At 46.2% G+C, this 16,716-nt stretch overlaps 1 protein-coding gene across 1 annotated transcript in view; it reads left to right on the top strand.

Moving 5' to 3' along the window:
* LOC149428365 (netrin-4-like) overlaps positions 1-13,364 on the top strand; it is a gene marked incomplete at its 3' end in the record, with an annotated part of 43,924 nt that extends 30,560 nt beyond the window's left edge. The window contains exons 4-5 of the mRNA XM_089667501.1: positions 10,754-10,880; positions 13,176-13,364. Of these exons, the coding sequence (XP_089523627.1) occupies positions 10,754-10,880; positions 13,176-13,364 (316 nt within the window). The remainder of the gene's footprint in view (positions 1-10,753; positions 10,881-13,175) is intronic.
* Between the last annotated feature and the right edge of the window lie 3,352 nt (positions 13,365-16,716).

Genomic DNA, 16,716 nt, shown 5'->3' with positions numbered 1-16,716 from the left:
TCCCCGGACCCCGCATTCACTATATCCGCTCTCCCCGGACCCCACATTCACTATATCCGCTCTCCCCGGACCCCGCATTCACTATATCTGGTCTCCCCGGACCCCGCATTCACTATATCCGCTCTCCCCGGACCCCACATTCACTATATATGGTCTCCCTGGACCCTGCATTCACTATATCTGCTCTCCCCGGACCCCGCATTCACTATATCCGGTCTCCCCGGACCCTGCATTCACTATATCCGCTCTCCCCGGACCCCGCATTCACTATATCCGCTCTCCCAGGACCCCGCATTCACTATATCCGCTCTCCCCGGACCCTGCATTCACTATATCCAGTCTCCCCGGACCCCGCATTCACTATATCCGCTCTCCCCGGGCCCTGCATTCACTATATCTGCTCTCCCCGGACCCCGCATTCACTATATCCGCTCTCCCCGGGCCCTGCATTCACTATATCCGGTCTCCCCGGACCCCGCAATCACTATATCCGCTCTCCCCGGGCCCTGCATTCACTATATCCGGTCTCCCCGGACCCCGCAATCACTATATCCGCTCTCCCCAGACCCTGCATTCACTGTATCTGCTCTCCCCGGACCCTTCATTCACTATATCTGCTCTCCCCGGACCCTGCATTCACTATATCCGCTCTTCCTGGACCCAGCATTCACTATATCCGCTCTCCCCGGACCCCGCATTCACTATATATGGTCTCCCCGGACCCTGCATTCACTATATCCGCTCTCCCCGGACCCTGCATTCACTATATCCGCTCTTCCTGGACCCCGCATTCACTATATCCGGTCTCTCCAGACCCCGCATTCACTATATCCGCTCTCCCTGGACCCCGCATTCACTATATCCGCTCTCCCCGGACCCCGCATTCACTATATCCGCTCTCCCCGGACCCCGCATTCACTATATCCGCTCTCCCCGGACCCCGCATTCACTATATCCGGTCTCCCCGGACCCCGCATTCACTATATCCGGTCTCCCCGGGACCCTGCATTCACTATATCCGCTCTCCCCGGACCCCGCATTCACTATATCCGCTCTCCCCGGACCCCGCATTCACTATATTTGGTCTCCCTCAGTACACACAACATGGAAATGCAATTGTTTTAGTAAATATAAATTGTTAAATACCTTTTCTCATCAGCAATATATAGCAGTCTTATGACTTCTATCAGTGTTCAGCAGAGCACTGATTAAAGCTTGTAGGAGGAGTTTTCTTTCTGCTCTAGGAGGATGCAGAACTCCTGACCTCTGTCTGGACAGTGCTGATTGGCCCTGTGCTGATCACATGCACTCTCCCAAGAAAAAAAAAAACCCTCTTTAGCAATACACACCAAACTGAGCATGTGCAGAGTGACTCCACATGATATGTCTTATCAGGAGATAAGAGGGGGGACACTGGAAGAAGGGGGGGATCAGAGAAGGCAGGATCAGACCTCCTTTTTCCACAGTGCGGAGGGAAAACCCCTTAGGTCCCGCAGTGAGTATAACAAGCATGCTTTACTGCATCTACAGACTGATTGGACTGCTGGGGGTTTAGTAACACTTTATATGAACATTTTTTGTGCCTGAAGCTTAACTTTAACAACAGAATGAAGTTGTTTTAAACATTTGCAGCGAATGAAACTTTCAGCGACATTTGTGTCCCTTATCCTAAAATTCTTTTCTCTTTCTCTCATCAGGAGATGCAGCTGTGGACTGAAGATCAGCCATATACAAGAGGGTTATATACTGTCACCTCCAGCTCCCACTTACATATGGCCGATCCTCAGTCAACAGCTGCAACTCTTGGTAAGTGAAAGAGAAATCCTTTGTTCACATTTTCCCATTCTTTATTTCAATCTCAGTGCTGCTGATCTCCTCCAGCCTCTTTCAGACGCTTCATGTCTACATGCACTTGCTCCAGCGTCAGCAGCACATTGTTGCTCTGATCTAGCTTCTTAATAGTGACAACAATGGACCATGCCCAATATGAGTTGGTAGTCTCCATTGGGGTTGCATGTGACAGGGTGACAACACAGGAACACAAATGGGAGATAAGGACAGGTGTTGTCACCTCATAACAGGAGGTGTCTGAAGACGGACCTTCACGACAGGATGGCCAGATTCATTTTTAGACAGATTGAAACAATATTATGTGCTGGTAGTCTCCATGGGGGTTGCATGTGACAGGGTGACAAAACAAGAACACAAACAGGAGACAAGGACAAGTGTTGTCACCCCATAACAGGAAGTGTCAACGGTTGACCATGCCCACCCAATATTTGTTGGTAGTCTCTATCGGGGGTGCATGTGACAGAGTGACAACGCATGAACACAAATGGGAGATAAGGATAAGTGGTGTCACCCCATAACAGGAAGTGTCAACGGTTGACCGTGCCCGCTCAATATTTGTTGGTAGTCTCTATCGGGGGGTGCATGTGACAGGGTGACAACACAGGAACACAAATGGGAGATAAGGACAGGTGTTGTCACCTCATAACAGGAAGTGTCTGAAGACGGACCTTCACGACAGGATGGCCAGATTCATTTTTAGACAGATTGAAACAATATTATGTGCTGGTAGTCTCCATGGGGGTTGCATGTGACAGGGTGACAAAACAAGAACACAAACAGGAGACAAGGACAAGTGTTGTCACCCCATAACAGGAAGTGTCAACGGTTGACCATGCCCGCCCAATATTTGTTGGTAGTCTCTATCGGGGAGTGCATGTGACAGAGTGACAATGCATGAACACAAATGGGAGACAAGTACAAGTGTTGTCACCCAGTAACAGGAAATGTCAATTGTGGGCCATGCCTTCCCAATATTTGTTGGTAGTCTCCATCAGGGATGCATGTGACAGGGTGACAACGCAGGAACACAAATGGGAGTTAAGGACGAGTGTTGTCACCCCGTAACAGGAAATGTCAATTGAGGATCATGCCTGACCAGTAATTGTTGGTAGTCACCTTTGGGAGTACATGTGACAGGGTGACAACACAGGAACACTAATAGGAGACAACGACAAGTGTTGTCACCCCGTAACAGGAAGTATCAGTGGTGGACCCTACCTGCTCATTATGTCTTGGTGGTCTGCATCGGGGGGAGCATGTGACAGGGAGACAGAACAGAAACACAGATGGAAGACAAGGACAAGTGTTGTCACACCGTAACAGGAAATGTCAACTATGGACCATGCCTGCCCAATATTTGTTGGTTATCTCCATCCGGGGTGCATCTAACAGGGTGACAATGCAGGAACACAAATAGGAAATAAGGACAAGTGTTGTCACCCTGTAACAGGAAATGTCAACTATGGACCATGCCTTCTCAATATGTGTTTGGTAGTCTCCATCGGGGGTGCATGTGACAGGGTGACAATGCAGGAACACAAATGGGAGACAAGGACAAGTGTTGTCACCCCGTGACAGGAAATGTAATTTGTGGCTCATGCCTGACCAGTATTTGTTGGTAGTCTCCTTCGGAAGTGCATGTGACAGGGTGACAACACAGGAACACTAATAGGAGACAAGGACAAGTGTTGTCACACCGTAACAGGAAATGTCACCTATGGGCCATGCCTGCCCTATATTTGTTGGTAGTCTCCATCTGGGGTGCATGTGACAGGGTGAAAATGCAGGAACACTAATAGGAGACAAGGACAAATGTTGTCACCCCATAACAGGAAGTGTCAACTATGGACCATGCCTGCCCTATATTTGTTAGTAGTCTCCTTCGGGAGTGCATGTGACAGGGTGACAACGCAGGAACACAAATGGGAGACAAGGACAAGTGTTGTCACCAGAGGCGGACTGACAACTCATGGGGCCCCCGGGCAATAGGGGATCATGGGGCCCCTGTGTCCTTGCCCAAACTCAACAAAGCCTATGAAAAAGGTACCAGGGGCATCTCATGGGGCCCCCTACTGACCCTGGGCCGTCGAGCAGTGCCCGAGTTTCCAAATGGTCAGTCTGCCCCTGGTTGTCACCCCATAACAGGAAGTGTCAACTGTGGACCATGCCTGCCCTATATTTGTTAGTAGTCTCCTTCGGGAGTGCATGTGACTGGGTGACAACGCAGGAACACAAATGGGAAATAAGGACAAGTGTTGACACACCGTAACAGGAAATGTCACCTATGGACCATACCTGCCCTATATTTGTTGGTAGTCTCCATCAGGGGTGCATCTAACAGGGTGACAATGTAGGAACACAAATGGGAAATAAGGACAAGTGTTGTCACCCCATAACAGGAAGTGTCAACTATGGATCATGCCTGCCCAATATTTGTTAGTAGTCTCCTTCGGGAGTGCATGTGACAGGGTGACAACGCGGGAACACAAATGGGAAATAAGGACAAGTGTTGTCACCCCATAACAGGAAGTGTCAACTATGGATCATGCCTGCCCAATATTTGTTAGTAGTCTCCTTCGGGAGTGCATGTGACAGGGTGACAACGCGGGAACACAAATGGGAAATAAGGACAAGTGTTGTCACCCCATAACAGGAAGTGTCAACTATGGATCATGCCTGCCCAATATTTGTTAGTAGTCTCCTTCGAGAGTGCATGTGACTGGGTGACAACGCGGGAACACAAATTGGAAATAAGGACAAGTGTTGTCACCCTGTAACAGGAAGTGTCAACTATGGATCATGCCTGCCCAATATTTGTTAGTAGTCTCCTTCGAGAGTGCATGTGACAGGGTGACAACGCGGGAACACAAATTGGAAATAAGGACAAGTGTTGTCACCCCATAACAGGAAGTGTCAACTATGGACCATGCCTGCCCAATATTTGTTAGTAGTCTCCTTCGGGAGTGCATGTGACTGGGTGACAACGCGGGAACACAAATGGGAAATAAGGACAAGTGTTGTCACCCCATAACAGGAAGTGTCAACTATGGACCATGCCTGCCCAATATTTGTTAGTAGTCTCCTTCGGGAGTGCATGTGACTGGGTGACAACGCGGGAACACAAATTGGAAATAAGGACAAGTGTTGTCACCCTGTAACAGGAAGTGTCTAAAAGAACCATATTTAGAAAGACTGAAACGATATGAACAGGTTAAAGCCGACGTGAGATTTTAGTCTTTGGGGTTTGGATCTTCTTCCATTTGATTGAATAGTTCTTTAGGGCAGGAATGTGTTTGCTCACTGTAGACTTCAGCTGTGTGTCATGTCATGATAACATCAGTTCGATGTCCTGGCGCTGTATATCAGCGGTATTAGTAGTTTTTGTTTTGCCCTACGAGACAGAAAATGGCAACCCGTGTTGTGTTAGCGATAATTCGGTCAGCTGAGCCCAGTGTTGTCACACTCACTGAGCATGAGGCCCTGGGGGAAGCTGGCACAACCTGACCTCCAGAGCCAAGGGGTGGCTGGGCTCAGCTTAAACCCCCCCCCTCATCACACCGCCCAACGCATACCACCCAGCTGGCAGCGCGCCCACCGCGGCCTATGACCGGACCTTACCAGCCATCCACAATGTATTCAAAGTCCATCTAAACCCGACCACTAGAATCTCTAGAAGCGTTGACGTGCCCGTGTCATTTCCAAGGTTGTTTTTTAAAATTTGCAGTTTTCAATAAAAATAATCCCTGGTGATCCTGCCATGAGTGTCATTGATCAGGCACTTCCTGTATGGGGTGACAACGGTTTCCCACTTGTTCTCTTGTGTTGTCACCCTGTCACATGCATCCTTGGTGGAGACTGCAAGCATCTGTGTCAACACATGGTCCACCAAGGCATCTCAAGGCATTGGGGAAGGTCTCTGGGGACACTGATGTAAGCAGGGGGACTCCGGGGAACCTTATATATTAAAGGGGAGGTACTCAGGGGACCCGGATGTAAGCAGGGGGACTCCGGGGAACCTTATATATTAAAGGGGAGGTACTCAGGGGACCCGGATGTAAGCAGGGGGACTCCGGGGAACCTTATATATTAAAGGGGAGGTACTCAGGGGACCCGGATGTTTGGGGAAGGTCTCTGAGGTCCCTGATGTAAGCATGGGGACTCTGGAAAACCTTATATAAGAGGGGAGGAACTCCGGGGACCCTGATGTATGAGGAAGGTCTCTGGGGACCCTGATGTAAGCAGGGGGACTCCGGGGAACCTTATATATTAAAGGGGAGGTACTCAGGGGACCCTGATGTTTGGGGAAGGTCTCTGGGGACCCTGATGTAAGCAGGGGGACTCCGGGGAACCTTATATATTAAAGGGGAGGTACTCAGGGGACCCTGATGTTTGAGGAAGGTCTCTGGGGACCCTGATGTAAGCAGGGGGACTCTGGGGACCTTATATAAGAGGGGAGGTACTCAGGGGACCTTGATGTTTGGGGAAGGTCTCTGGGGTCCCAGATGTAAGCAGGGGGACTCTGGGGAATCTTATATAGGAGAGGAGGTACTTAGGGGACCCTGATGTTTGGGGAAGGTCTCTGGGGACCCTGATGTAAGCAGGGGGACTCTGGGGAACCTTATATAAGAGGGGAGGTACTTAGGGGACCCTGATGTTTGGGGAAGGTCTCTGGGGACCCTGATGTAAGCAGGGGGACTCTGGGGAACCTTATATAAGAGGGGAGGTACTCAGGGGACCCTGATGTTTGGGGAAGATGCCAGTAGAGAGGGAGAGATTGAAGATGTGAGTTAAAGAATGTAGGATAGATTGTGACCGGAGTACCTCCGAGGGAATGGGGCCCAGGGGGGCAGGTGGTCAGGTGGGCCTCCTCTATGAGAACGGGGTTCAACTTCACCAACCTAACATTTTGGGGAGTTTTCCTTTTGTCGAGTTCTGTAAATCACCTTTACAAGGGGGAACCCCGCTGCCAATGAAACGTCACGTCAGTTTAGTCTGTATGGAACACTAGCAAATCGTTGAAATGGAACCTGATGCATGTCGGCGTTCTCCAGCCTTCCCTTCAGTCCTGCGATGGAGACATTAGATTGTAAGCTCACCTGTTACAGGGAAGGATAGTTAATACATATATAGTGCTGTGTGGCTAAACGGTTAGCACTTCCGCCTGGCAGCACTGGGGTCATTGGTTCGAATCCAACCACGGCACCACCTGCCTGGAGTTTGCATGTTCTCCCTGTGCCTGCGTGGGTTTCCTCTGGGTACTCCGGTTTCCTCCCACACTCCAAAGACATGCTGGGAGGTGAATTGGCTCCTGTCTAAATTGTCCCTAGTATGTGTATGTATGAATGTGAGTTAGGGACCTTAGATTGTACGCTCCTCGGGGGCGGGGACTGATGTGAATGTACAATATATATGTGCTGTGTACATTGACGGCGCTATATAAGTACCTGAAATAAATAAACCTCAGGCCGTGTGCCCCCGGGTCACCCGAGGTGATCCTTGTTTGCGCACACAGTTGTTCCTTGGTGGATTTGCTCACATTCCTTCTGTCTCCCTCCTCCATTTCTAAAAGTTATCTCTTGTTCAAACATCTTGTGCCTTCCCCCCCACCCCCCCCCACCATAATCCCCAGCAGGGTTTCCAAAGTATCTGATCTAGGCTGTGCCAGGCTGGGTGACCCCCAGGCACTGCGCAGCTCCTCTCTTGGGTCGGCAATTCAAAGAGCAGCTGGAAGAATTAAAAAAAAGAAAATTCAATGCCAGAAAAAAAACACATCCCAGACAGTGACATGGGGCTGGCTGTGCCCGTGGAGGGGGGGAGGGGAGGGGGGCTGCCACCCAACGCTGCCACTGCCCGCTGCTAGCTGCAGATTAATATAATGGAAGGGAACAATGAGCGTCCGGAACTGATCTGTTATGGCGCCGATTTACAGGGAAGTTCTGCGTTTTCATCCCAAACACCAAATGAATCAGAATGCTACAAAATGTGACATAGAGAGACATCAAGAAAGTAAAGAAGGTCTAATGCCACACTAGAATATATATATATATACAGTCAGGTCCATAAATATTGGGACATCGACACAATTCTAACATCTTTGGCTCTATACACCACCACAATGGATTTGAAATGAAACAAACAAGATGTACTTTAACTGCAGACTGTCAGCTTTAATTTGAGGGTATCTACATCCAAATCAGGTGAACGATGTAGGAATCACAACAGTTTGCATATGTGCCTCCCACTTGTTAAGGGACCAAAAGTAATGGGACAGAATAATAATCATAAATCAAACTTTCACTTTTTAATACTTGGTTACAAATCCTTTGCAGTCAATTACAGCCTGAAGTGTGGAACGCATAGACATCACCAGACGCTGGGTTTCATCCCTGGTGATGCTCTGCCAGGCCTCTACTGCAACTGTCTTCAGTTCCTGCTTGTTCTTGGGGCATTTTCCCTTCAGTTTTGTCTTCAGCAAGTGAAATGCTCAATCGGATTCAGGTCAGGTGATGGACTTGGCCATTGCAGAACATTCCACTTCTTTGGTTGCTTTTGCAGTCTGCTTTGGGTCATTGTCCATCTGCACTGTGAAGCGTCCAATGAGTTGTGAAGCATTTGGCTGAATATGAGCCGATAATATTCCCGAAACACTTCACAATTCATCCGGCTGCTTCTGTCAGCCGTCACATCATCAATAAATACAAGAGAAGCAGTTCCATTGGCAGCCATACATGCCCACGCCATGACACTACCACCACCATGATCACTGATGAGGTGGTATGCTTAGGACCATGAGCAGTTCCTTCTCCATACTCTTCTCTTCCCATCACTCTGGTACAAGTTGATGTCGGTCTCATCTGTCCATAGGATGTTGTTCCAGAACTGTGAAGGCTTTTTTAGATGTCGTTTGGCAAACTCTAATCTGGCCTTCCTGTTTTTGAGGCTCACCAATGGTTTCCATCTTGTGGTGAACCCTCTGTATTCACTCTGGTGAAGTCTTCTCTTGATTGGTGACTTTGACACACATACACCTACCTCCTGGAGAGTGTTCTTGATCTGGCCAACTGTTGTGAAGGGTGTTTTCTTCACAAGGGAAAGAATTCTTCGGTCATCCACCACAGTTGTTTTCCGTGGTCTTCCGGGTCTTTTGGTGTTGCTGAGCTCACCGGTGCGTTCCTTCTTTTTAAGAATGTTCCAAACAGTTGTTTTGGCCACGCCTAATGTTTTTGATATCTCTCTGATGGGTTTGTTTTGTTTTTTCAGCCTAATGATGGCTTCACTGATAGTGACAGCTCTTTGGAACTCATCTTGAGAGTTGACAGCAACAGATTCCAAATGCAAATAGCACACTTGAAATGAACTCTGGACCTTTTATCTGCTCATTGTAATTGGAATAATGAGGGAATAACACACACCTGGCCATGGAACAGCTGAGAAGCCAATTGTCCCATTACTTTTGGTCCCTTAACAAGTGGGATGCACATATGAAAAAAACTGTTGTAATTCCTACACCGTTCACCTGATTTGGATGTAAATACCCTCAAATTAAAGCTGACAGTCTGCAGTTAAAGCACATCTTGTTTGTTTCATTTCAAATCCATTGTGGTGTATAGAGCCAAAAATGTTAGAATTGTGTCCATGTCCCATTATTTATGGACCTGACTGTATATATATATATATATATTTTTTATATATATATTTTTATATATATATATATGTGTGTGTGTATATATATATATATATATATATATATATATATATATATATATATATATAAATAATTTATTTATAATTTTTATATATATATATATATATATATATATATATATATATATATATATATATAATTTTAGCATTATTATTATTGTCACCCTAACAAAAATACATTATTATTATTAACAATAATAATAATAATAATAATAAACACCCTAACCCTAATAATAAATAAATGAGAAGAAGATAAATAAATTATTAACCCCTAACCCCAACCCTTAACCCTAACACCTAACCTTAACTCTAACCCCTTACCCTAACAAAAAAAAAAAAATATCACGAATGATGAATATTAAAACATTTTTAAAAATCTAATGGAAAGGTTAAAAAAGCTAAAAAACATAGCAACAAATGATGAAACAAGTGATATTTTTCTCTATTGCCTAATAAAAACCCCAAAGCTCTAAAATGCTTTAAAAATGTTGTACAAAAACATGCAGAAATGCGCAATGAGCTGCCCCAAAAAAAAAAACGTTCAAAATTGCGACGTTTAAGTGTAAACATATACTGTCAGTGGTAATATTAGGGTCAGTGTTTTGAGGTAGGTTTAAAAAAAAAAAGAAAAAAGATAAAGGAAAATATGCGCTCTGGTTTCTGGACCCTTGTACACGGCCTGATACATGCGTGTATATGCGGTGTCACGGACGTGGGCTCCCTACCATGGTACCCCGTATATGCAGCCTGTGTTTGTGCTGGAAGCTTTTGTGGTGTCACCGTGTCAGGAGTTGGAATTTATTTTGGGTTTTTTTTTTTATGGTGGGCAGGGGCGGACTGACAACTCATGGGGCCCCTGGGCAATAGGAGATCGTGGGGCCCCTGTGTCCTTGCCCACACTCAAAAAACACCCACAAAAGCCTATATAAAGGTATCAGGGGAATTTCATGGGGCCCCCTACTGACCCCGGGCCCTCAGGCAGTGCCCGAGTGCTCGAATGGTCAGTCCACCCCTGGTGGTGGGTCATGGTACTGGCAGGAAATACACAACTACATTTACTCTTTTGAGCCCTTTTTTCCTTCGATAGAAAACAATAGGATAATGAGTTCACATAGGCAGCAAGGGGGGGGGGGGGGTAAAATCGAATTAAGGGGCAGATAATATATTATTTTAATAACTTTTTTTTTTTTTTTAACAGGTCCCTGGCAAATGTATCTGTCAACATAATACAGCTGGAGACCACTGTGAGCAGTGCGCCCCGCTGTACAACGACCAACCATGGAGGCCTGGGGACGGGAAAACAGGAGCACCCAACGAGTGCAAGAGTGAGTACAGAAAAGATGGCCGACATAAAGAGACAATGGGGCTGATTTACTAGAGGCAAATAGACTGTGCACTCTGAAAGGGTAGTTGCTCCAGAGCTTAGTAAATGAGCAAAAGCTCAGCTGACTTCCAACGTCCAATCATGTGCAAGTAAAAATGCTGTTTTTTTTCTTTTCCTTGCATGTGATTGGGTGTTCTTGGCAAAGTGAAGCTTCCCCCCCATTTACTGAGCTCTGGAGGAACTGCCGTTGCAGATTGCACAGTCTGTTTGCCTTTAGTAAATCAGCCCCATTGCATGTTTATCGTCATTTAAAGGATCAGTCCACCCAAACATGAGATTTTAGGCCTGGCTGGAGCCTAATAGACTGAGTGAGTCCCGGACTTCTTATTTGTATTGGATGCTCCGACATTTATTCCTCTCTGTCCTAATTCCTGCTTCAGCTTCTGTCCACCGGAGAGTTTCAGGGAGTCCCCCTCTAAGTGAGTCCCGGCTCCTACTATTATCAATAAAAACAATTCCAGCAAGGATATTTACTGCCTCATAAAGGGAACAACAAGGGTGCAGATCTGGGAATTCAAGGCAGGGATGGTGGGAACCCCTCATAATGGGCACACTGGGTGTACAGACCTGGGAACTCAGCACAGGGATGGTGGTAACCCCTTATAATGGGCACAGCGGGTGCACAGACCCGGGAACTCAGCACAGGGATGGTGGGAAACCCTCATAATGGGCACACTGGGTGTACAGACCTGGGAACTCATCACAGGGATGGTGGGAACCCCTCATAATGGGCACACTGGGTGTACAGACCTGGAAACTCAGCACAGGGATGGTGGGAACTCCTCATAATGGGCATGGGGGGGTACAGACCCGGAAACTCAGCACAGGGATGGTGGGAACTCCTCATAATGGGCACGGGGGGGGTACAGACCTGGAAACTCAGCATAGGGATAGTGGGAACTCCTCATAATGGGCACGGGGGGTGTACAGACCCGGGAACTCAGCACAGGGATGGTGGGAACCCCTCATAATGGGCACAGCGGGTGTACAGACCCAGGAACTCAGCACAGGGATGATGGGAACCCCTCATAATGGGCACAGCGGGTGTACAGACCCGGGAACTCAGCACAGGGATGGTGGGAACCCCTCATAATGGGCACGGGGGGGTACAGACCTGGAAACTCAGCACAGGGATGGTGGGAACCCCTCATAATGGGCACACTGGGTGTGCAGACCTGGGAACTCAGCACAGGGATGGTGGGAACCCCTCATAATGGGCACACTGGGTGTACAGACCTGGGAACTCAGCACAGGGATGGTGGGAACTCCTCATAATGGGCACGGGGGGTACAGACCTGGGAACTCAGCACAGGGATGGTGGGAACCCCTCATAATGGGCACACTGGGTGTACAGACCTGGGAACTCAGCACAGGGATGGTGGGAACCCCTCATAATGGGCACAGGGGGGGTACAGACCCGGGAACTCAGCACAGGGATGGTGGGAACCCCTCATAATGGGCACGGGGGGGGGGGTACAGACCAGGGAACTCAGCACAGGGATGGTGGGAACTCCTCATAATGGGCACGGGGGGGTACAGACCTGGAAACTCAGCACAGGGATGGTGGGAACTCCTCATAATGGGCACGGGGGGGGGGTACAGACCAGGGAACTCAGCACAGGGATGGTGGGAACTCCTCATAATGGGCATGGGGGGGTACAGACCTGGAAACTCAGCATAGGGATGGTGGGAACCCCTCATAATGGGCACAGTGGTGTACAGACCCGGGAACTCAGCACAGGGATGGTGGGAACCCCTCATAATGGGCACAGTGGTGTACAGACCCGGGAACTCAGCACAGGGATGGTGGGAACCCCTCATAATGGGCACAGCGGGTGTACAGACCCGGGAACTCAGCACAGGGATGGTGGGAACCCCTCATAATGGGCACAGCGGTGTACAGATCCGGGAACTCAGCACAGGGATGGTGGGAACCCCTCATAATGGGCATAGCGGGTGTACAGACCCGGGAACTCAGCACAGGGATGGTGGGAACCCCTCATAATGGGCACAGCGGGTGTACAGACCTGATGTGAATGTACAATATATATGTAAAGCGCAGAGTAAATTGACGGCGCTATATAAGTACCTGAAATAAATACATTTATTGAATTAAAAAACACCGCATGTAATTATGTCACATTCTGGAACTTTCTGTGCTTTTAGCTGCCATAATTTATGTTGGTGACAGGTTCTCTTTAAGCTACAGTTTTCCTCTGTCGCTCATCACTCGCAGGGTGTCGCTGTCACAATCACGCCCTCAACTGCCACTTTGATCACAACCTGTGGCTTGCTTCAGGAAATAAGAGCGGAGGGGTCTGCGAGAACTGCCAGCACCACACCGAGGGGTACCGTTGCCAGCGCTGCCAAGCTGGCTACTACCGAGATTACCGAGAGCCCATCAGCTCCCCACTGGCCTGTAAAGGTAAGGGGTGGCCTGGACGTGTATTGGATAGGTGGAGAGGCTGCAGAGCCCCCCGCACTGCAGCAAGGAACACTCCAAGGGGACGGCGGAGACACTGAATACCGGAGCCTTCTATGATGTGTTTTAATGTGCATGGAAACCCAAACCCAAGAAATTATTATTATTATACAGTATTTATATAGCGCCAAAGGGTATGCTCAGCGCTGTACAGTAGCAGGGGGGACAGAACATGAGACAAGACAGTAATAATACAATACACGAGGGGTTCGAGGGCCCTGATCCTGGGAGCTTACAATCTAGGAGGGAGGGGAAGGTGGTACAGGAGGAGATGGCTGTGGGGGATGGAGTGGCGGGAGGAGTGGAGGAGGTTAGTTGTTAGGTGAGGTCAGGTGTTAGGTGAGGTTGGGGTAGGCTTCCCTGAAGAGGAGGGTTTTCAGGGTGAAGGTGAGGAGGGTAGGCGACAGTTTGATGGATTGGGGTAGGGAGTTCCAGAGGATGGGGGAAGTCCTGCAATCGGGCGTGGGAGGAGGAGACCAGGGAGCTAGAGAGTAGGAGGTCCTGTGAAGAGCGGAGGGCACGGGTAGGGTGGTATTTGGATATCAGGTCAGTTATGTAGTTCGGGGCGGCATTGTGAATGGCCTTGTAGGTCAGGGTTAGCAGTTTGAATTTGATGCGTTGGGCAATCGGGAGCCAATGAAGGGATTGGCAGAGGGGGGTGGCAGATGTGGAGTGGTTGGAGTGGTGGACGAGTCTGGCCGCTGAGTTCAGGATAGACTGGAGGGGGGATAGCGTTTGTTTGGGTAGGCCGGTGAGGAGGGAGTTGCAGTAGTCCAGGCGTGAGATGATGAGGGGGTGTACGAGTAGTTTGGTGGTGTCTGGGGTGAGGAACGAACGTATCTTGGAGATGTTGCAGAGCACCAGTCCTTAGGCCCCCCATTCACACCTGAGCGATTTGCAGCTCGAAGTTCCAAAACGCTTGAGGAGAAAAAAAAAATCAGTTGTTCTCAATGGAGATGGTTCACATCTCCCCTCCAAGTCACCTGAAGATCAAACAAGTTCTGGAGCTTTTTATGTCTCCCAAATCTGATAGATTTGTGCCTTTTTGAACATTTTTAATCCCATAGAAATGAATGGAAACACGCAGTCTGTGCGTTTGTGAGCATTTCCGCATGTTTTGGTACACGTTTTGGGAGTGTATTTCTGCTCAAATTAAACAATTGAGTCCTGTCCGTGATACTTTTTTTTATTTGCACTAACATACAATTTTGAGGACAAGCTTTCAGGGTATGTCCCCTTCTTCAAGGTCCAGGCAGTACTGATCACAAAGTTTCAGCAGATAAAGATAAAAAAAAGTATCACGTCAGTACTCAATTGTTTCTGCCGCAAGTGCGCTAATACGGCTACAATCACCTCAATGCTCAAATGAAAAAACGGAAAAAAAACCATGAATAAATACTTATTAAATAAACAAAACACGTACACAAATAAATAAGAGTAATCATACATAAATAAAAATAAATACCTGATATGTAAAAATACGTAATTATTAATTGACCCCTAACCTTAACTCCCTAACCCTAAAAATAAACAAAAAAATAATAATAAGAAAACAATACATAAAGTAACACCCTACCCCCCAAAAAATACAATTATTATTATTATTAATAATATATTATTATAATAATTATTATTAATAATAATAATAATGTATTATTATAATTATTAATTAATAATAATAATAATAATAATAATAATAATAATGTATTATAAATAATAATAATGATAATAATAATAATGTGGTGTGTGGGTGGGGGGGGGGGGGGAGTAGATATGGCTTTAAAGAAAGTGTATGAAGAAAAACAGCATTGAAGTGGAGAGGGAGCCATTATATAAGTTTCCATGCAAGTTAAATAAACAAAATACATACACAAATAAATAAGAGTAATCATACATAAATAAAAATAAATAACTGATATGTAAAAATACATAATTATTAATTAACCCCTAACCTTAACTCCCTAACCCTAAAAATAAACAAATAAAGAATAATAATAAATAATACATAAACTAACACCCTACCCCCCCCCCAAAAGTACAATTATTATTATTAATAATAATAAATATAATAATAATAATGTATTATAATAATTATTATTTATAATACATTATTATTATAATTATTATTATAATAATGTATTATAATAATAATTATTATTATTAATAATGTATTATAATAATTATTATTTATAATACATTATTATTATTATAATTATTATTATTAATAATAATGTATTATAATAATTATTATTATTATTAATAATGTATTATAATAATAATTATTATAAATAATTATAATGATGATAATAAAAATAATGTGTGTGTGTGTGGGGGGGGGGGGGGGGGGGGAGTAGATATGCTCTTATTATATAATTTTCCAAGCAAGTTAAGAATATAATATCTTAAAAATAAATACAAATGTAGAATAATGATTTGTAATATTGTATACACATGCAGAAAATGATTTGCACCATCCAAAGGACAGGAAAGCAACACTCCCCTGGGGTCAGCATGCTGTAAGAAGTCTGAGCAGTGACAGTGTAATCATGTGTGTGTCCTGGAAGGAAAGCCAGGAAATTGTACTCAGGGGTGTCCATCCAAATCTGATATCTTGTTTTTGGAGAAAAGAAAATTTTTTATTTTTGTGCCAGTGGAGATAGTAAAATGAGTGTGTTAGGGGGTGGAAGAGGGGCAAAGAGAGAGAGCGAAAGATGGGAAGAGAAGGTATATGGAAGGAACGAGAGAGGAAGAGAAGGTATATGGAAGGAACGAGAGAGGAAGAGAAGGTATATGGAAGGAACGAGAGAGGAGGAAGAGAAGGTATAGGAGGAAAGGAGAGAGAGGAAGAGAAGGTATATGGAAGGAAGGAGAGAGAGGAGAGAAGTTATGGAAGGAAGGAGAGAGAGGAAGAGAAGGTATATGGAAGGAAGGAGAGAGAGGAAGAGAAGGTATATGGAAGGAAGGAGAGAGAGAGAAGGAGAAGAGAAGGGAAGGTAAGGAAAGAGAGAGAGGAAGAGAAGGTATATGGAAGGAACGAGAGAGGAAGAGAAGGTATATGGAAGGAAGGAGAGAGAGGAAGAGAAGGTATTGGAGGGAAGGAGAGAGAGGAAGAGAAGGTATATGGAGGGAAGGAAGAGAGAAGAGAAGGTATATGGAAGGAAGGAGAGAGAGGAAGAGAAGGTATATGGAGGAAGAGAGAGAGGAAGAGAAGGTATATGGAGGGAAGGAGAGAGAAGAGAAGGTATATGGAAGGAAGGAGAGAGAGGAAGAGAAGGTATATGGAAGGAAGAGAGAG

This window comes from Staurois parvus, unplaced genomic scaffold (assembly GCF_062004578.1).
Source record: "Staurois parvus isolate SC_StPar_1 unplaced genomic scaffold, SC_StPar_1.0 ptg003298l, whole genome shotgun sequence".
NCBI classification, from domain to species: Eukaryota; Metazoa; Chordata; class Amphibia; order Anura; family Ranidae; genus Staurois; species Staurois parvus.
Note: the sequence above shows the minus strand (reverse complement) of the source record. Positions and strands in the feature narration are given on the sequence as shown.